The sequence below is a fragment of the Dipodomys merriami genome, unplaced genomic scaffold (genome assembly GCF_024711535.1).
Source record: "Dipodomys merriami isolate MVZ:Mamm:240054 unplaced genomic scaffold, mDipMer1.0.p SCAF_56, whole genome shotgun sequence".
In the NCBI taxonomy this organism is placed as follows: Eukaryota; Metazoa; Chordata; class Mammalia; order Rodentia; family Heteromyidae; genus Dipodomys; species Dipodomys merriami.
This window is the reverse complement of record NW_027206135.1, coordinates 6,786,558-6,808,757: the sequence shown is the minus strand read 5'-3', so window position 1 is coordinate 6,808,757 and position 22,200 is coordinate 6,786,558. Positions and strand designations below refer to the sequence as shown.

The window sequence follows — 22,200 nt, the reverse complement described above, 5'->3', positions numbered from 1 at the left end:
TTTCCTGTTACTTTCTGGATTATCGTTCGTCTTAACTACTTTTCCTCCCACTTCTTTCCCCCCTGTCCACCGCCCGCCCCCTGCCCCACTCCCCACCCCTCTGTTCCAGCTCTTCTCTCTCACTTCCAGGCCACTTCTTCAATTCTGCGTACTCCTCCCTCCATCTCTGTCAGTTTTCTTTTCTCTTTTTCAGGATTCAGATTGGAACCCTGACCATGGAACCCTAAAGAAGCTCTACTGATTTCCAGAGCTCAGTGGCAGACCCCACCCCCCCAGGCCCTTCCTGCCCCTCCCACAGTCAGCTTTCAAGCTCGGACCGGGAGGGGTGGGGAGGGGATCCGGATCCCACCGGGCAGGGGGCTTCCATCATGATGCTCAACTCGGACGCCATGGAGCTGGACCTGCCTCCCACCCACTCTGAGACCGAGTCGGGCTTCAGCGACTGTGGGGGCGGGACGGGCCCCGAGGGTGCTGGGCCGGGGGGTCCTGGAGGGGGCCAGGCCCGGGGCTCAGAGCTGGGAGAGGCGGGCCGGAAAGACCTGCAGCACCTGAGCCGCGAGGAGCGCCGGCGCCGGCGCCGCGCCACTGCCAAGTACCGCACGGCGCACGCCACGCGGGAGCGCATCCGCGTGGAGGCCTTCAACCTGGCCTTCGCCGAGCTGCGCAAGCTGCTGCCCACGCTGCCCCCCGACAAGAAGCTCTCCAAGATCGAGATCCTGCGCCTCGCCATCTGCTACATCTCCTACCTGAACCACGTGCTGGATGTCTGACTGCAGCAGGGCAGGGGGATGGGGGGGTCCCGCCCTGCGCGCGCCCCTTCTCACGGCTTTCCATCCCATCCCCAGGCGGGCCCCGCACCGCCTGCCCGCCACCGGCCGGTCCTGAAGGCCACTTTCTAATACTGACCTGGGCATCCCGGAGGGCCTTTGCCATGGGTTTCTTCGAAGGTCAGAATTGCTTTTAGTAGAGTTGAAGTCTAGCTTTCTCATCAGCTGCTGCTTCTTTATCCCTATGGACACCATTCCAGCCCCCCAGACCCGTTCTAGCTTCAGTTCTAGCTTCTCCTGAACATGGTGGGGGCAAGGCAACCGAAACAGAAGCCAGGGCGGCCCTGGGTTTCCTCCTCCCAGAGCGGATCTGTCTATCCACGTCTGGGAAAGGAGAGGGATGAGGGGAGCTGGTGGATGAGCCAGGTGACTCCTCTACTAAGGGGAATGTCAGTAACCAGAAATTAGGGGGGGGGGGACACAAAAACACAACTGTCTGCTTTTCTTTTGTCCATCTTAGTTCTGAGGCTTAGCATGGACAGACCTCAGATTTAGTAGTGAGTGCCTTGCCCTCTTTGAGCTATCTGGCCATCTCCCTGAGCCCTCCCATGCCCAGAGTCCCTGCTCTTGTGCCATTACAGGAAGGAAATCCTTAGTCCTGGGATAGGGGATGATGAATCTCCAAACAGCCCAGAGCATCTGCTGCAGGTCCAGGCCAGGTCTCACCCCAGCTTCCTCAAAGCCTCCCTGAAAATGTGCAAGCCCACACCTGAGCCTCACAGGGGCAGGAGAAACACCCTATTATTGCCATCTGGAAATACTCCGTTCTCCTGGCCCTAGAGCCTGTTTCTTACAATTGTTTATTTTTTCCTTCCTTATGCTGCCATGGCCAGGGAAGAGGTGTGTCCTCATGTTGCTGAGCTGCACCTGTTCACTGTAGCTCAGGCTCAGCAGAAGTATGGAGGGCCTTCAATCTGTGCATTAGAAGTGAATTCACAATGAACTCCTAGCTCTACAAGGATATTTATTTATGTATTATTTATTCATCTATTTATTTATGTATTTATTTATAAATATTACTATTTATTGCCGAGTTGTGCACTTTGGGGGGTAGAATGAAAGGGGCTGCTAGAAGCTCTAGCTGGGTCTTGCTTCCTCCCTTGCTATTCTTTTTTTTTTTTTTTGCTCATTCTCCAGCCCCAGGTGTGTGTGGGATCCTCTTAGCTCCTGACACTGGCATTTCTTCCTCAGATCCATCTGTTCTGAATCTCTTTCCTCTGGGATAGTGTCCCTTCCCAAGCTGCTGAGCTTCTGGATGTCCTCCCTCACCATACCCCCTGGAAATCCTACCCCAATCTTACCCACCTGTCATCTCTCTTTGGCCCTCCCCAGGACCCTTGTTTCTTCCTAATACCCCTAAGAGCAGGCTCCAGGGTCTGTCCTGTGTCCTGTGACCTGTGTGTGATTCCTTCCTGTTGCAGTTCTAATTATATACAACAAAATTAAAGTGACCTCGTTCTAGCACCAGGTATGGCTGTGACTCATTTGATTGGGTTGCATGGGTAGTAGGGTTGTGATAGGTGGTTGTGTGGTGGTTATTGAGAGCCCTCGTGCTTTGCAGCCTCTTCTAGAGGGTGAAGGGCTCAGCATAGAGGATAAATGGAGACTGAGAAGAAGCCACAGAGCAAGGACATCAGGAGAAAGTAGAACACAGTTTCCAAATCTCCTCGCCCAAAGTTCCATACACTTCCATCTTGGCACATACCAAGTGATACTTTCTGATTCACTGATTCAGTTCTTCCTTCCTGTGTGCCTAAGGAGCTGAGTGTCCAGAAGAACTCAAGTTAAACACATGTCTATGGTCCATATAGCTGAAAAGCCATAACACAAAATGAAGATATTGCCTTTGTCTTTACTGTCTCTAGGATAAATCAGAATTCCTTAAAGTTTCAGTTCTTGGTCTATTTTATGTTCCAGCCTTAAGATACCAGGGAGGACATGATGGAGGGCCTGGAACTGGGAGAGGAATGGAGGGAAGGAAGAAAACCCCCCACAAAATAGTGTCAGGCAAGCAGAGACCAGGAGGATTGTGACTTCCAGGCCATCCTGGGCTACATGAAGATCTTGTCTCAAAACAAACAGAAGAGAAGAAGGAGGAACAAAAGGAAAAAGAAAAGGAGAAGGAGGAGGAGGGCTGGGCACTGGTAGTTCATGCCTGTAATCCTAGCTACTCAGGAGGCTGAGATCTGAGTACCACGGTTCAAAGCCAGCCTGGGAAAGAAGTCTGTGAGACTATTATCTCCAATTACCCACCAGAAAACCAAAAGTGGTGTTATGGGTCAAAGTGGCACAGCTCTAGACTTGAGCAAAAGAGCTCAGGGACAGTATCCAGGCTGCAAGTGCAAGCCCCTTGACAGACAAAAAAAAAAAAAAAAAAAGAAAGAAGAGAGAAAGAAACAGTGGTGGTGAGCAGACATAAAAAGGCTCCTGGAAGGGACCTAGAAACCTTTTTTTGTTTTGGTCTGGTTGTGGGGCCTGGGCCCTGGGCACTGTCCCTCAGCTCTTCAGCTCGAGGCTCATGCTCCACCACTTGAGCCACAGCGTCACTTCCGGCTTTTTTTCTTTTTGCTTATGTGGTGCTGAGGAATCGAACCCAGGGCCTCATGCATGCAAGGCAAGTGCTCTACCACTGAGCCACCTTCCTAGCCCCGAAACCATTTTTTTCTTCATCAAATAAATGAGGAAACTAAACTAAACCCAATGTGGGGGAAGGGTTGTATTCAAGGCCACACAGGTAATTACTGCTAAGACTCAAGGCTCAGGTTCTTTGTTTCCCCCATACTGCCAACGCTCCTCTGCTTTCCTGAAGCGACCCAAATTTGACAAGTGGATCTTTTAGATCCCATATTTGAACAGAAACATTGATAAAGTAGAGGAGATTTAGACTTGTGTATTCAAGATGTCAAAAGGCCTAGAGAACACTTTATAGAGTGAGGAGTTGAAAAATGTGGTGAAACATGGTCTTGCTGGTAGATTTGGGGGTCATAATAGCCACTTCCAAATACTGAATGAAGAAGTGAAAACAGACAGTCTGTGTAGCTCCAGGAGGCAGGATCAGGGCCAGAGAGTAGAGGTCATAGAAAGTACATTTTATTTTGTTTATTTATTTATTTTTTTTGGTCCGGTTGTGGGGCCTGAACTCTGGGCCTGAGCACTGTCCCTCAGCTCTTTAGCTCAAGGCTAGCGCTCTACCACTTGAGCCACAGCGCCACTTCCGGCTTTTTTCTTTTTGCTTATGTGGTGCTGAGGAATCGAACCCAGGGCCTCAGGCATGCAAGGCAAGTGCTCTACCACTGAGCCACCTTCCCAGCCCCAGAAAGTACATTTTAAATTTAAGAAAAACTTGGGTACACTTGGAGCTGTCCAGCAACAGACAGATCTACCTCAAGGAAGAGGAATCTCTCTAGAGGAGATAGACTTCAAGCATAGGCAGAGATGTGGTGGTGGAACACTGGCGAGGTACACTGGGAGATGTTTTCCAAACCTAAGGTCATGTGAGAGGCTTCAAGGCAAAAACTGTAAGGAAAAGGCTGAGCTACTCTTCTAGCCTCAGTTTTTCATTTTTGATGAGCAAGAATGCCATCAGTAGCAAGAGGGGTTTGAGTTAGATTTGCTGGAGGACTTCCATGAAGGGAAATATTTGAGATCTTTCTTTCTCCATATGAATTTCATTAAATGTGCTCTGCCCAAAGCCTGGAGAGAGGCAGGGTTGACCTGAGATCAAGGAGAATCAATCTGAGGACGGTGATGGACAATTGGTAGAAATAACTGAATCCAATGCCTTTGTTTTAGAGGCAGGTATATACCTGTCCATAAAGGTGATGTGTCTCACCAGTGATGACAGATTGGAATTAGAACCCAAGTTCTCCTCTCTTCTGCCTCCCCCTGCCCAGCAGTCACTGGGCTCTGAGCCCTCCTCCCTCCTTGCTGGACAGCAGAGGGGTTATGGGCCCCTCCCCTTAGGAGTCCCTCAGGGCCTGGGGGTGGAGAGAGCCGGCAGCTGCAGCTGTTCCTCCTGCTAGTTCTGAATTTCTTCAGATAATCAATTGGCCTCGGCTGCCTACCAGTCTCCTCTCTGCTCGGCAGGAAAGGAAAGGAGGTGAAGAATGGAGGGCGAGGGGGACGAGAGAAGGAAGAAAACAGGGACACTGGGAGAGAGGTGGTCAGGGAGATGGCAGCCAGGAGTGTGGGAGCAGTGGGTGAACACATGACAGGAAGAGTGTGCAGGAAAATGATTCAGAGGGTTTCATTTCACAGGGCTCCAAAACCAGGTCCAGGGCTAATGGAGTAAGGGTCAGGGCCTCTGTGAACAGGTGAATGTCATTCTGGTACTTCACCCTTCCTTCCCAAGTATCCCATTCTCTGCCATGGCCTTCCAGCAGTCGGGTGCTCTTTTACCCTAGTTATCACAGGCCCCTGACCTTCCAGTCCTGCCTGTCAGAAATGCTACCTCTGCTCATCATGTCAGCCCAGCAATAGAGCAGAAGGCAAGGTCCCAGGGTTCGAGTGAGAGGGTGTCTTCAAGCCACACCCTTCTGCGCGTGCACGCGCGCGCGCACACACACACACACACACACACACACACACACACACACACACACACACGTTTTCATGGGCTGCTAGGCATATGGCCTCTTTGTGCCCACACAATGGAGACCCTGTCTGTACCCCTTTCCAGTCTGGGCACTGTGTATGGGGTGCATTCTTCTCAGTTTGCCCACCTCCCTGCTTTCTCCATCCTCCAGCGTAGCGCCTGCCTTCTTCACTTTTCTCTTCTTCCTTTACTTAGAAGGACCCTCACTCCATGCCACTTTTTAAAAAATATGCTCACTTTTTTCTGTGTCTTTTCCTGTGTGCTTGAGTCCAATTAGGTGAGTAGAGCTGCATTCTGTAAGATTGTAAAGCTGAGAGGGATGGGTGACCAGGAGTAGCAGCAGCAGCAGGCATTTTATGAGCGGGAGAGAAAGCCTGTATCTGGCAGCCAACGGATCTGTGTCTTTTCTTCTTCTTCTTCTGTTACAGTACTGGAGTTCGAACGAAGGGCTTCCTTCTTCCTACGCTGCCATTCCATCACTTGAGCCATGTCTCCAGTCCTGCTTTTTGTTAATTATTTTGGAGATGGAGTCTATGAACTTTTCTGCCTGAGCTGCCCTGGAATCATGATCCTCCAGATCTCAGCCTCCTGAGTAGCTAGGATTACTGATGTGAGACACCAGTGCCTGGCTTCATATTCTTTACTCTTTGTGCCACAATGAGCAAAAGGCATGCTCTCTTTGGGTGTCAACTTCCCCATCTGTAAAATGGAAAGATGATAAGACCTGTCAGGGTGCAATGAGGATGAAATAAATTTGTCATGAAGCTTTTCAATTTTCAACAATATAATTGCTCATCAAATGATACTGCATGGTAGTAAGGAGCAGGTCAACCTGTACTGTTGTACTGTTTGTTTACTGTACAAGGTACCAGACCACAGAAATGAAAGGGCTGGACATTGAACCTCCCTTCTACCAGCTGTGCTTTCAGAATAGTGGTCCTGGAATGAAGCACCCATGTGGGTTCTGAGCCTGGATCACAAGTCCAAGTGAAAAGCAGGAGCCCTGATCATCCTGGAAACCAGGATAGTGCAGAAGGGAATAAGAAGCTGTGAGGTCATCAAACGAAGACTCCTCAGTCTAGTCTCCTTTGGAAAGTTGGGACTAGATAAACTATGACAGAGAAATTAACTGAAATGAGAATAGAGAAATTATAGCTGGGGGAAAAACAGGAGTCTGAAGAGAAATGTGCTGGTTTAAGGACGTTTCTATGATTTCCTTCTCTATTTCTCCCCTTGAGTAAAATTTTGTAATTCATGATTATTGGTTATTGACCACTGCCCCCTGCTGGCCACTAGCAGAGATGTTTTCAGTCTCCCTTTTCCCTAGCTAGAACTGCTAAAAACCCAACCAACCAAAAAAACACAACCAACACACACACACACACACACACACACACACACACACACACACACACACACACACACACACACACACACACACACACACACACACACACACACACACACACACACACACACACACACACACACACACACCTGGAAAGAGAAGAAGCTACTAGACTAGGGACAAAGGGTAAAGGAGATTGTAGGGGCAACTTTCAACCCAGAATTCTGTTCTTAGAGGAGGTTTCTAGAAGGTTAAAGAGTGTTGATTGCTGACTGAAGATAAATGGTAGAAATCAAAAGTGTGCTATTTACAAAATGTTAATAGTCTAAAATTTTCAGATCTTTCCCCCCTAATCTGTGCCTATTTCATATGTCTAGAAATGCTTCCTGATTCTGTGGTGGTTTTGTACATGCCTGCATTTCTGTGCTTGGGGTGTGTGTGTGTGTGTGTGTGTGTGTGTGTGTCTGTGTGTCTGTGTGTGTGTCTGTATGTCTGTGTGTGTGTCTGTGTGTGTGTGTGTGTCTGTGTGTGTGTGTCTGTGTGTGTGTCTCTGTGTGTGTGTCTGTGTGTGTGTCTGTGTGTGTGTGTGTGTGTGTGTGTCTGTGTGTGTCTGTGTGTGTGCCTTAGTTTGGAATCTGTATGACTGCTGTCAGGTAGGGTGTGAGAGTATGGTGCTATTTAATTTATTCTCCCCAAGAAGCCCCTTCCTTCCCTCTAGGTGTTACCTGTGCCTTCCATCTCCATCAACCACATGGATGTTTACAGTTAGGGCTGGAAGCATGGTTCAAATGGTAGAGCCACCAGCTTAGCAAGCAAGCTGAGGCACTATGAGGCCCTGAGTTCAAAACTAAGCACTGCCAAAAATAATCCATGAATGCTTGGTAGAGGTAGAGGTGTAGAGCCCTAGGAAGGTTTGGTGAGCAGCATTTGGTATTGCTGTGACAGTGATACCATGGGCAGTTGGAACAGGAGAGAAATGGAGAACATTCTGGAAGGGTAAGCAGGTGTCATAAGGGCTGATAGATAGGAGAGGTGAGATCTGATCCAGAAGCAGTTCTAGTGAGGTTGGTTCCATTATGTCTGTGTTCAGATATTGGCAGTAGGAATGGGGAAAAGGGAACCAGTGTTAGAAATCTATTCAAATGGTAAATATAACAGGGCATAGTGGAAGTGGCATTGTGGCTCAAGTGGTAGAGCACTTTGCCTTGAGCTAAAGAGCTTAGGGACCGTGCCCAGGCCAAGAATTCAAGCCCCACAACCAACAATAAATGTATAAGGTGGAGGGAGCTCCCATATTTCTCATGGAGGAACATGGATAAAGAGTGATGATGCTTTCCAAAACAGATACAAACTAGGCTCTGGTGGCTTAGCAATTCAGGAGGCTGAGATCTGAGGATCATGGTTCAAAGCCATCCTGGGCACGAAAGCCCTTGAGATTTGTACTCCAATTAACAAGCAAAAAGCCAAAGTGGAGCTGTTGCTCAAATAGTAGAGCCACAGCCTTAATTGAAAATCTAAGAGACAAGCTGGGCACTGGTGACTCACGCCTACAATCCTAGCTCTTCAGAAAGCTGAGATCTGAGGATCACAGTTTGAAGCCAGCTTGGGCAGAAAAGTCCATGAGACTCCTACCTCCCGTAAACTACTCAGAACAAGCTGAAAGTGACTGTGGCTCAAGTGACAGAGTACTAACCTTGAGCACGAAGAGGCTCAAAGACAGCACCCTAAGTTCAAGCTCCAGTACCAGCACAACAATAGTAACAACAATGAAACAGAGCACAGAAGATGAGAAACTATGGGGAATTGTGGTGGGGATGGTGGCAATAGTGGGGACATCATGAGGACAAGTTGAGCAAGAGCTGCCTGCTAGTCTTCCTGTGGAGCTGTCCATAAAGATATAGGCTCCCTGGATTTGTAGCTAATGATCTGGACCTCTCTCCAGCCTGGGTATCACTCCTTCCCTCTACTCCTCGGCCTCTAGTACATCACCATAGGCTATTTGCTTTGCCATCTAAATGTGACCTGAACTGTATTTTTATGATTACATTTCTGTTTTCCTTCCCCTGGACTCTTACAGGCGCCCTGCTGGTCTCACTGGCTTGTGGCTCCTTCTTCCTAAGTCCATCCTCCAGGTTGGCATCAGACTTACCCAAGTGCAAATCCAGGCTGGATACTTCAGTACTTAAGTCCTTTTTATGTTTCCTCGCTATTTTAGAATAAAACCTACATTCTTCAACATGGCATGGAAGTCCCTTCATTCTGCCAGTACAGCCTCATTGGCCATTCAATCCTAACTACTTCATGCTCTAGCAGTTCTCCGGAGCACTTTTGTTTCTTACTTCCGTGTCTTGGCTCACATGGTTTCTCCACTTGTATGTCACCTGCAAGCTCTGATGTTCTGTAGTTTACTTCCAACTCATTCTTCCAGACCATCCAGAAGTTCTCACCTCCAGAAAACTTCCTCGATATGGTGTGTGCCTCCTACAGCGCCATGCTTGGTCTATGCCCCCTGACCATCTTCCCTCCCCAACCCCCACTCCTGAAATCATATGGGTTGCAGGGTGATCTGTCTTGTTTCATCCTATTTTTCTTTTTTAAAATCCAGTACTAGGGTTGAACATGGGGCCTGTCTTTTAGCTTTTTCACTCAAGATTGGCACTCTACTACTTGAACCACAGTTCTACTTCTGGCTTTTGGTAGTTAACTGGAGATAGGAGTCTCATGGACTTTCCTGCCCAAGCTGGTTTTGAACCTTGATCTTCACATCTCAGCCTCTTGAATAGCTAGGATTACAAGTGTGAGCCACTGGTGCTGGGTTTGGGTTTCAGGGTGATCTAGAGTGAGTTACCTAATATCGCTGAGCTTCTATTTCTTCAAAGAGATAACATGTGAAGCCTTTCAGGGGTGGGAAACAGCTGACCTGCAGGCCATATAAGGCTCACAAAATCATGGATATATGACAGGACAGACAATATGCTTCTCATATTCTTCTCTTTGGTTGTCTATGGCCATCTGCCTGAATTGATAATTATGTATGTTCACCAATGATGTTGTAACTATTCAGATGGCCCTTGGTGAAAAAATGGTTCCCCACCTCTGCTAGACCAATGCTAGTAAATAACAAAACTTAATAAATGCTGGCTCTATTAGGATAATTAATGCATTTATTATTCCCTGTTTCAAATTGCTTAGCTGTTCCAGTATGCCTATTACCATTCACCTTGAGAATATGAATTTGTTCCTCTCTACCAATCCTCTTGATATTTCAGTCAGAGTTCTCATAGACTATGTCCTCCAGAGTTGTGTTTTATCTTTCTGTTTCACTAGAAGCCAAGCATCACTTATTTTTAGAAGAGTCTTTTTTTTAAGATTACCAAGGTCATATATACCCATTTTAACAAGTTCAATAGTACTCAAGTATGTAGAGTTAAAAGCAAATGGATGACCTCCTACAAACCAATCACACATCCCTCCCACAAGGTAATCCCTGTTAACTGGTCTGTATCCTTCTATTTCTATCCTTATATTTCTGGTACTTCAATTGCTCTAGGTCCATATATCTGCCTGATGTTTAGAAGCTGATTATCAATTTCCACCAAAAAAGATCGCTATTATTTTGTTTGGATTACATTTATTGTATGTACAGGAGAACTTTGAGAAAATTCTCAGCATTGAGCTTTTCAATTCAAGAACTATTCCATTTACTTAGGAATTATTTGATTTCTCTGAGCAGTATTTTGTAGTTTTTGATTGTATAGGACTTGCATGTCTTTAGTAAGAGGTTACCCTTAAACATTTGAAAAATAATATAAACAGTACTTTCTTTTTTTCTTTCTTTCTTTTTCTTTTTGCCTGTCCTGGGGCTTGAACTCAGTCCCTGAGCTTCTTTTGCTCAAGGCTAGCACTCTACCACTTGAGCCACAGCGTCACTTCTGGCTTTTTCTGTTTATGTGGTACTTAGGAATCAAACCCAGGGCTTCATGCATGCTAGGTAAGCACTCTACCACTAAGCCACATTCCCAGCCCAGTATTTTCTTTATGGTGCTGGGATCTAACCCAAGGTGTCATATGCTCTACTGCTGGCTACATTCACCAGCTCCCTGCCCTTTTCTTATTATGTTGATCAGACTGGTCTTAAATTCCCAGTGATCTCCCACCTCAGCCTCTCAAGTAACTGGGACCTACAGGCATACATCACTGCATTTCAGCTAATTATTTTTTGAGTGCTCATTGCTAGTGTTACTGTATCCTCTTAAGAGATATGCTGAAGTTCCTGCCCCTGATACTTGTGAATTAGACCTTATCTGGAAATGGGATCTTTGCCCTCCCAGTGCATATTTTGTTATGGTAGTCCTTGGACACTTATACAGCAAGCATATAGAGACATACTGGGTGTTCTATGTTGATCTGGCTTCATAAAATGAGTTGCGAAGTGTTCCTTCTACATCAATTTTCCAGGTGAGTTTGTAGAATTGGCATTATTCCTTAAACACAATAGTGTTTATTCCTTAAACATGCCAGTAAAGCCATGCTGACTTGGCAGTTTCTTTGTGGGAAGTTCCCCCCCCCCAAAAAAAACCCTGTAATTAAATTCCTTTAATAGCTATAGGGAAATTAAATTATACTATTTCTACATGAATGAGTTTGTGAATTTATTACTTTCAATAGATCTGTATATTCACCAAAGTTGTCAAATTTATTGGATACAACTGTTGATAATACTATTATTCATTTACTATCTCTAAACTCTAAGGGATGTCATCTCTTCATTTCTGATACTGGTCATCTGTATCTTTTTTCTGATTAATCTAGGTAGATCTAGCTACCTTATTTTTTTCCTAGAACAAACTTGGTTTCATTGAGTTGTCACTGTTGTTTTTCTGTCTTCTATTTAACTGATTTATCCTCTGATCCTTATTATTTCCATTTTCCCTTGCTTATTCCACTTCTTCATCTAAGTATTGCTTTTGCTATGTTCTATTGATTTTACTATGCTGTGTTCAAAATATTAAAATTCTCTTTGGTTTCTTTTTCAATTCAGGGCTTAACAGGTGCTATACCACTTGGGTCACATGTCTAACCCATTTTGCTTTAACTGTTTATTGGATAGGGTCTTATGTTCTGGCCCAGGGCTGGCCTAAGACTGTAATTCTCCTACTTGTGCCAAGGTATAGTCAGGCATAACTGGGATGATAGGCACATACCATTGTACCTAGCTTGTTTGTTGAGATGTTGATGTAAATAACTTTTAGCCTAGGCTGGCCTTAAACTGTGGTTTTCTCTATCAAGTAGTTGGGATTATAAAATATATGCTACCAAATTTGGCTCTCATATCTTTTTATTATTGATATATAACATAACAACATTATGGTTGGAGCCTTTTTTTTTGACACAGAGTCTCATATCGTGTAGCTCAGGTTGGCCTCAAATTTGTGATCTTCCAGCCTCAGCTTCCTCAGTGCTGGGATTCAGAAATTATATTTTATATGATCTGATTCTTTTCAAATTTCTCAATCTTGATAAAGATATTACTCATCTGGGCAAATGTTCATCTGCAAATGAAAATCATGTGTATTTTTCCACTGTTGGGTGAAATGGTCCATAGTCAATTAAATCATGTCAGTTGGTTATGTTGGTTTTAAGTCCTTTTATATCTCTACTGATTTTCTATTTATTCTACTAGTAAGGCATGAATATTGAAAATTTTGGGCAGTATTATAATTGAGGAGCTGTCAATTTGTTTCAAATATTGGGTCTTTGTTATTAGGTTATGTGTGTGTTTTTTTTTTTTTTTTGGTCCGGTCCTGGGCCTGAACTCTGGGCCTGGGCGCTGCCCCTCAGCTCTTCAGCTCAAGGCTAGCACTCTACCACTTGAGCCACAGCGCCACTTCTGGCTTTTTTTTTTTTTTTTTGCTTATGGGTGCTGAGGAATCGAAACCAGGGACTCAAGCATGCAAGGCAAGCGCTTTACCACTGAGCCACCTTCCCAGCCCCATATTTGTGTTTTCTTAATGAGTTAACTCTTTTTTGTTGTTGTTGTTGTTGGTCATGGGGCTTGAACTCTGGGCCTGGGCACTGTCCCTCAGCTCTTCAGCTCAAGGCTAGCGCTCTACCACTTGAGCCACAGCACCACTTCCAGTTTTCTGAGTGGTTTATTGGAGATAAAAATCTTACAGGGCTGGGATGTAGCTCAGTGGCAAATCACTTGCCTATCAAGTGCAACGTCCTGGGTTCGATCCCCAGTACCAAAAAAGAAAAACAAACAAACAAACAAAAATCTTACAGAGTTTTCTGCCTCAGCAGGCTTTGAACTACAATCTGCAGTAGTTAGGATTACAGGTATGAGCCACTGGCGCTGGATTTTGAAATGACTTTTTAAAAACTTTTTTTATTTTTAATTTATTTTTTTGGGTCCGGTTGTGGGCCTGAATTCTGGGCCTGGGTGCTGACTCTCAGCTCTTCAGCTCAAGGCTAGCGCTCTACCACTTGAGCCACAATGCCACTTCCGGCTTTTTTTTTCTGCTTATGTGGTGCTGAGGAATCGAACCCAGGGCCTCATGCATGCAAGGCAAGCGCTCTACCACTGAGCCACCTTCCCAGCCCCAAAATGACTCTTTTTTGTGTGTTTTGTTTTTTTTTGGGTCCAGTCGTGGAGCCTGAACTCTGGGCCTGGGCGCTGTCCCTCAGCTCTTCAGCTCAAGGCTAGCGCTCTACCACTTGAGTCACAGAGCCACTTTCGGCTTTTTTCTTTTTTGCTTATGTGGTACTGAGGAATCGAACCCAGGGCCTCAAGCATGCAAGGCAAGCGCTCTACCACTGAGCCACCTTCCCAGCCCATTTGAAATGACTCTTTTTACCTTTGGTAATATTCTTTGCCATGAAGCCTACTTCTTTAGGATTACCATAGTCAATTTTACTCCTTTCCTTCCTTTTTTCTCTTCCTTCCTTTCTCTCCTTTCTTCCTCCTTTTTATTTACCTTTTTTTTCTTTTTCAGTTTTTTTTTTTTTTTGAGACCACATCTTTCTATGTAGCTTGACTGGACTTAAACTCTTTTTTTGGGGGGCGGGGGTGGCAGTTGTGAGGCCTGAACTCTGGGCCTGGGCGCTGTCCCTCAGCTCTTCAGCTCAAGTCTAGCGCTCTACCACTTGAGCTACAGTGCCACTTCCGGCTTTTTTTTTTTTTTTTTTTTTTTTGCTTATGTGGTGCTGAGGAATCGAACCCAGGGCCTCATGCATGCAAGGCAAGCGCTCTACCACTGAGCTACCTTCCCAGTCCCATGAACTTGAACTCTTGAACTCAAGATTTTCCTTTTTTTTTTTTTGTCAGTCATGGATCTTGAATTTAGGGCCTAGGTGCTGTCCCTGAACATTTTTGCTCAAGGCTAGTACTTTACCACGGTGAGCCACAGCTTCATTTCTGCCTTTCTGATGGTTAACTGGAGATGAGTCTCATGTACTTTCCTGCTCCAGCTGGCTTTGAATTACAGTCCTGAGATCTCAGCCTCCTGAGTAGTGAGGATTACAGGTGAACCACCAGCACCTGGCGAGATATTCTCTCTCCTCTCTCTCCCTCCCTCCCTCCCTCTCTCTCTCTCTCTCTCTCTCTTTCTCTCTCTCTCTCTCTCTCTCTCTCTCTCTCTCTCTCTCTCATGCTCTTTCTCTCTCACACTCTGTCTCTCTGTCTCTCTGTCTGTCTCTCTGTCTCTCTGTCTCTGTCTCTCTGTCTCTGTCTCTGTCTGTCTCTCTCTCTTTAGCTTCCTAAGTGCTTGGATTACAGACATGTTTTCCCATCTTTACTTTTATTTTATCCTGATACCAGGGCTTGAACTGAAGGCCCTGTGGCTCTTGCTTTGCTTCCTTGCTAACAGCTGGCACTCTACAACTTGAGCCACATCTCCAGCATGACATTTTGCTTGTTAATTAGAGTAGGGCATGAACAAAGTGGATGAATCAGGAAAGCCTGTGTTTAGTTCAAGGAATAATAAATTTTCCAGTGGATCTGAGGAAGAGAAAATGTGGAATCCACTTATATTATTGCTAACTTCCTGTCAAACCAGGCACATTATATGTTCCCTTAGTAGCCCTCAGTTCAATGTGCATCATCATCATCTTCTTTATTATCTATACTAGAAGCTTCTGAGTCATCATAAATGTCTCCTTGTTCCTTGACCCTGTCCATCCAACCTACAGATCACCTTTTAAATTAAGACTTTCTTTGTATTCCCAACTATCTCCATAGTCTTTGTGTCTGTGTGCTAGTACTAGGAATTGAACTTAGGGCTTAGCAATTTTTTTTTCTCAAGGCTGATGCTCTACCACTTGAGCCATACACCCCACTTCTGGCTTTTTTGTTGTTGGTGATCATGGGGCTTGAACGCAGGCCCTGGGTATTGTCCCTGAGCTCTTTTGCTCAAGGCTAACTGGTTGTTGGTGAGCATGGGGCTTGAACTCAGGGCCTGGGTGTTGTCCCTGAGCTCTTTTGCTCAAGGCTAGCTCTCTACCACTTTGAGCTACAGAGACACTTCCAGTTGTCTAGTGGTTAATTGGAGATAGGAGTTTCACAGACTTTCCTGGCTGGGTTGGCTTTGAACCATGATACTCAGATCTCAGCCTCCTGAATATCTAGGATTGTAAGTGTGAGCCTTTGAGGTTAGAGGCATGGTTCAGTTGGTAGAATGCTATCCAGTGAGCAAAAGCAACAGGTACAAAAAAGATTTTCTTGGATTTGTCTCCCAGGCTGGCTTTGAACCTCAATCTTTAGATTTTAGCCTCCTGAGTAGCTAGGATTATAAGTATGAGACACCACTGATACTTGACCAGGATAGTCTTAAGCCAACACCTACTTGCCCCTCTCTTGATCTTCTATTTTAACCTTCTTATTGCTCTCTGCATTTGTAGGGTCTTTTCTACTCTAGTTATGCTTCACACAGCAACTGGCTTTCTTTACCTCTAGGAATGTTGTGAAATTTGTGTTATGTACCACACACACATGTACACGCACACACATATGCACACACATACTTCTAGGGGAAAGTATGGACTTTCATCCAAGTTTAAGGGAGTAAAAGTCCACAAAACTTTAAGATCCATTGTCATGTATGTTTATTTCTGATGAAACAATTAGTGCTCATTTAATGTGTGACATGATTGGTAGACTACTAGACAAGAAGCCAGGAGGCCTACAGTCTAGTTCCAGGGCTGAAGCTTATTAGCTGCATGATCTGGGACAATGAATTAGCAGCTCTGCACCTGTAAGACAGAGAAACATTTCTTACACACTCCAAATGTTAGTACTTATTATTTACGAGCAGATTCATTCCACAGTTCATCTCTTCTCAGTCTCTTCTCCTGTGTTCGATTTTACTTGATAAATATTTACTCTTATGTGACATTCACTGAGCTTTTCTTTTTTAACAGAAAGTTAAATAAGATGCTGCAGCTTCTACTTTAGAAGTTTACCTACTATCTGGCAGACATATATGTAAATACAAAATTGCCATTCATTGTCAGACAGAGGCATGTAGAATTTGAAGGAGACTCTGCGTGAGGCACTGTCTATCTTTGGGAAAATTGGGGAGGAGTTGCAGAGATGAAGAGAGGCAACAGCTGGGTTTTGAAAGATGAACAGAAGTTTCCAGGAGGAAAGGAAGAAAGGAAACCCTGGGTAAAGCTGGAGACATTACCGAGCAAAATATTGGTACAACAATGGGCAAATGAGTATAGTTTAAATGTATGTGTTGAGTGTTAGGGCTTTGAACTTACAGTAGCAGAAGGTAAGACTGGAAAGAGAGAGGGAGTCAGATTCTGAAGATTCTTCCACACAGCTACAAGAAGCTTCGACTCTTTTTTTTTGGGGGAGGGGGGTCCAGTTGTGGGGCCTGAACTCTGGGCCTAGGCGCTGTCCCTCAGCTTTTCAGCTCAAGGCTAGCGCTCTACCACTTGAGCCACAGCGCCACTTCTGGCTTTTTTCTTTTTGCTTATATGGTGCTGAGGAATTGAACCCAGTGCCTCAGGCATGCAAGGCAAGCGCTCTACCACTGAGCCACCTTCCCAGACCCTTCATCTCTATCTTATAGACAGTCGGCTGCTAGATTCTTGTAGGTCAAAACATGACAGGTTGATTTCTCTTTCAGAAAAATCATATTAGCAACAGAGGGAAGGGTGGGTTAGAAGAGAGTAAGACAAATTTGAAAGTGATAAAGGCCTGACTATGCCAAGGGAATTGGAGTGTGTGTGGGAGGGAGATCATGTGTCCCTTTGAACCTACTCTATTCAATGTATCCAAGGAGTAGTCAAGTTAAAATGTCTGGTAGGAAGTTAGAAATAGCAAGTGAGAATTAGAAGTGTCAATGAGTAAAGCATGCAACTAGAGAAGTGAAGGAGCCCAGGGCTGAATTCTGGGAGATATCAGTATTTGAATTCAGGAAGAGGAAAGTCATTGAAAGGATGATTGAATTTCAGGGAACTGTGTAGTTGAGACCGAAGGAAGAATGACAGAGAGCGATCTACTCCTTCAAGGTGGGATGAAAAGGGAAGGAAAGAGGATGCTATTGAGTGGAGGAAACTTCTTGAATTTGTTATGTCTTCTAAACAAGAATGAATGAAAATTAGTTATAGGAGAAAAATGAGGATAATGCATGGAAGTAGGAAAGAGTAGGCCCTAATGCACACTCATAGAGTGTAGTCTCAGAAGGGAGGTAGGGTAGCCATGTTTTCAGAAAGGAGAGGAAATTAGAAAGTTTAATTCTTGCTTTAGAATCACTAAGGAGATTTGTTAAAGATATGTAAATAGTTGAGTCACACCTTGGAAGTTTTTGTTATAATTAGTCTGGGATGGTCCTGGACAAGGGTTTGTTTTCAAAGCTTTACAAGTGATTAAAAGGTTGAGTATCACTGGTTTAATTTATAGGTAACTTTTCAGATTGGTGATACTGAGAATGAATTTAAGAAATGTCACACTTTATAATGTTTGTATGAATAGAGAGTGTCAGAGGTTTGGGATAGTAAGGAATGGAGAAAGAAAAGAACTTAGAAGAGAAGGGAACTAATACAAACTCAATGATCTTCACTTTATACAGAAATGAAGCTCAGCCCTTCTTCTTAAAAAACAACAATATCTTCTGTAACAATCAAGCATTTTGTAGGTTGTTATCCAGTTCATTTCCCCCACCCCATTTGTTTGCTATATTTCTTCCATTTTCACCAACTAAGAAAGAAAAAAGAGAAAGAAACCCAGTGACTGCACAACATAGACTGGATCTGGAAACTATTTATTTATTTATTTATCAGTTGTGAGGCTTGAACTCTGGGCCTAGGCACTGTCCCTGAGCTCTTTAGCTCAAGGCGAGCCCTCTACTACTTGAGCCACAGCATGAGTTCCAGTTTTCTGGTGGTTAATTGGAGATAAGTCTCATGGACTTTCCTGCCTGGGCTGGTTTTGAACCATGATCCTCAGATCTCAGTCTCCTGAGTAGCTAGGATTACAGGCATGAGCCACCAGTGCCTGGCCTGAAAACACTTTTTGAAGCACCGAGAATGGCCCTTCTAGGAAAGTGGGCACCTAGGGGGATGGAACTGTCCCTGCATTCATCAGCAGGGCTGCAAGAAGTTGGTAACTGGGGCTTGCTTGACTTATGGGTATATTACAGTGGTCACTCATACCTGGCAGGTGGCTGAAATTGCTAGTCACTCACATTGAAACACTTTGTGAAGCTTCTGTGTTTAAGCAGGTGCACTAAGGAGTCTCCTTTCTTAGAGCAAGGTTTAAAAAAAATGCCCTACTTTTCACCAGAGCAGAAGAGCACCGATCTTTGTGAAGTCTGATCTCCAGGGGCAGCTTTGTTCACAAGAAGCAGACATTCCTCTTTCTGTAGCCTGAATCTTCTCTTGGGGAAGGTCCAATGCCACTTCTTGAGATCTTTGGATCTTTCCTAGGAAACTAACCTTTCAAGGGTTATGAGAGACCACTTCTTTGCCTGCCTATCTCTGCTGTAGGATCATGCTGGTGAGGAGCTGAAGAAGCATTAATGGAGGGCCTTGGTTTTTGGCCTCCTTCACTAAATTAGACTCTTTTTTTTTTTTTGGGTCCGGTAGTGGGGCCTGAACTCTGGGCCTGGGCGCTGTCCCTCAGCTCTTCAGCTCAAGGCTAGCGCTCTACCACTTGAGCCACAGCGCCACTTCCGGCTTTTTTCTTTTTGCTTATGTGGTGCTGAGGGATCGAACCCAGGGCCTCGAGCATGCAAGGCAAGCGCTCTACCACTGAGCCACCTTCCCAGCCCTAAATTAGACTCTTGAAAGAACTAGCCTCCCAGAAGGAAGGAAGAAAAGTTTGATTGAGAATTGACTGGGACATTATGGGTATGAGAAGAGGGTTCCTTCTAAAACCTGACTATTTCCTTTAATGTGAATGGAACTGGTACTTGAAAAAAATTAGGAAACTTCCATATATCTTCAAATCTAGGGGCTGTATATTCTAAGTTCAATCTGTTCCCTTCCCATCGTCTTTTCAGGTTCCTGGTCTGCCTCTGTCACTATTGGTTGGCCCTCACTGGAAAGTCTTGTTTGGGTGTCATCTATCTCAGTGCTATCCTCCCTTCTAAAGATTAGGCTAGGATCTTTGGACCCTAGGACAGACACACAGGCCTTCTCTTTGGGTCTCTTTTTTCCTCACTCTATGAACTGAAAAGGTGTGAAATCCATCTGAAGGGTGAGGGTAAGCGGTAGTTCTGAGAACTGCTGGATAGGATAATGAAACAATTAGGTTTAATGCTAGGCATTTTCTGTCTTACCCAGTCTGTTTATTGTAGAGATATAACTGAAAGCCCAAATTTCATCCTCAAAGAAGAGATGGAGCTTTTTCCAGTCTGATATCTCTCTCTTTCTCTCTGTCTTTCTCTCCCCCTTCCCCTCCTCTCCAGATCCTGGGGCTTGAACTCCCTGAGCTTCTACATTCTACCACTTGAGCCAAAGCTCCACTTCTGGCTTTTTTGGTAGTTTATTGGAGATAAGAGTCTGACTGATTTTCCAGCTCAGGTTGATTTATAACCATAATCCTCAGAACTCAGCCTCCTCAGTATAGCTAGGATTACGGACATTAGCCATTAGTGCCCAGCTGCCTGATCTCTTTTAATCTGAAAGCCTTATTTGTGAACATCTAGACTTAGGCTTCAAGCTTTAGTCTACAGAATTATCTGTAATTCTGATGTTGGAAATTCTTTTTCTATTATTTGGATTCTTCTAAGGTTTGTGAAACAAGCAAGCAGCATGTGAACATAATTTACACTAGATGTACCACAATCAGGTGGTGCCATGGCAGCCCCAACACTGCGTCAAATTACATGCTTGCTGCCCAACACTCGAGGTATGCTCTGGCCAGGGCTGGGTATAGCCATGTCCCCTTAACCTTTCTCCAGCTCTCTTGCCACTTGTTCTTCATATTCCCAGTTGTGGTCACTGTCAGAACTCTCAATGCAGTCCAGTGCTTGGCTCACAAAAGACACAGGTGAATGAAGGCCTGCTCTGCATGCATGAACTGGGGTAACTGAAATGATGATAGCACATTGCATGCAGTCTTGGTGCTAAGTCATTCACTGACATGTAATATGGGAAGAGGAGATGAGGAGGAGAAAGGAAGTATTTAAGATTTTTCCATATTTGAACAATCATAATGTAGACAAAGACGGCTCTGTCTTCATTTTGAGATAGGTTAGAATACACAACCAAAAAGGGCAAGATTGAAACTTAGGAGAAAAAATATGATCAAGGAGGAGTAAAAATCTCCAACAATCAAGGAACAGAGACTGGAAGATTGATTTCTTCCCTGGATCCGTCCGTCCTTCCCTCTTTCCTTCCTTCCTTCTTTTTTTTCTTTTTTTCTTTCTTTCTTCCTTTCTTTTTCTTTTCTTCCTCTCTCTCTCTCTCTCTCTCTCTCTCTCTCTCTCTCTCTCTCTCTCTCTCTCTCTCTCTCTCTCCCCCCCCCCATCCTGGGGCTCAAACTCTGGGCCTAGGCACTGTCTTTGAGCTGCTTTTTGGCTCAAAGCTCCCACTCTACCATTTGAGCCACAGTGCCACTTCCCAATTTTTTTTTTCTGTGATTAATTAGAGGTAAGAGTCTCATAGATTTTCCTGCCCAGGCTGCCTTCGAACCTTGATCCTCAGATCTCAGCCTCCTGAGTAGCTAGTATTACAGGTGTGTGCCATAGGAGCCCACTTTCATTTCTTAATTATAGGGTTGGGAGGATAGGGATCAGAATTTGGAAGCTGGAGGAGGTTAGGGTGTTGAGAGGGCCTTGCTCTGCTTAGAAGAGGTGTGTGAGGATGCTTTTGAAGTAATACTATTCCAGGTAAGTGGCAGGTTACACAGCAAATAATACTAGTTGTGATATAATAATACTTCTCCTTTCACTCACTCCAAGGGGAACATGGACTTCCCACAGCCTGATTTTTATGGTGGAATCATCCTCGGTGGGTTCCTGACCATTTATTACCAGCAACTAGTTTCTTAGAGTGTTCCGAGGCAGAGATGCCCTAAATGTTGGATATTTGGTGATAATTTACCATTCCTGCGTCCTATCCTCAACTATCTGGAACTCCTGGGGAGGGGAGCCCTGCGTGCTTGGGGTTAGCCTCCCCACCTCCCAACAATGCATTTTTGCTCTTGGAGAGAAGGCTCCCCTCTCCTCTGCCATCCTAACTCCCCGGTGGTCGTCCCCCCTCTGCTGTCCCCTCCCCCAGCCCTGGGCAGGGTTCCCTTTGTAATTAATCCAGACACTCAAACCAGAGGGGAGGAAAAAAGTGTTAATGAGGGAGCGTCCCGTCTGACTGGGCCGCCGCGAGAGCATCGAGTAATTAAATTATTTTTGGAAGAGGGGGAGGGGGGCGGTGGTGGCGGCGTCAGGGAAATCCCTGCATTCACGGGAAGAGGGGCTTGCCTCTTGCCACTAATTAAAATCAGGGATGACCCTTCTCTCAGCTCTAGGGGGGGAAACGTCAATCTTCCCACGTCTCAGATTCCACTGGATTTCGCATAGCTGGCTCTGCGGCCCTGAAGAAGAGCCTAAGGCCAGCCTGCGTGGTCTGGGAGCAACGTCCTCCACAGGGGCGTCCGTGAAGACACTCCAGGAGGGGCTGCAGGCTGGGCCAAGGCCAATAATCGAGGCAGCCCCCTGCCCACCGTGCGGGGGGCCAGGGTCGCAGAACGGTACCGGTTCCCAGGATCAGGGAGGTCCACCCGGGCATCCCAAGGCGCAGGGGCTGGGGGAGAGGCGACTCCAGGAAGAGCCCGGCCGCAGACAATGGACGCGGCGGCGGGAGGGGCGGCGGCTGCACGGAACAGCCGGGAGGCGGCCCCGGGAGCGCGCGATTCCCCCGCCCCCGCGCCCGCCCCCGTCCCCTCCCCCTCCCCTCCCCCTCCCCCCTGCCTCGGCCGCCGG

General features: G+C 45.6%; 1 protein-coding gene across 1 annotated transcript; it reads left to right on the top strand.

The window, feature by feature from the left end:
- The first annotated feature begins 368 nt into the window (after positions 1-368).
- Positions 369-770, top strand: Nhlh1 (nescient helix-loop-helix 1). The gene has a single exon (XM_070000044.1). The coding sequence runs from the start codon at positions 369-371 to the stop codon at positions 768-770; it is 402 nt and encodes a 133-aa protein (XP_069856145.1).
- Positions 771-22,200: the final 21,430 nt, after the last annotated feature.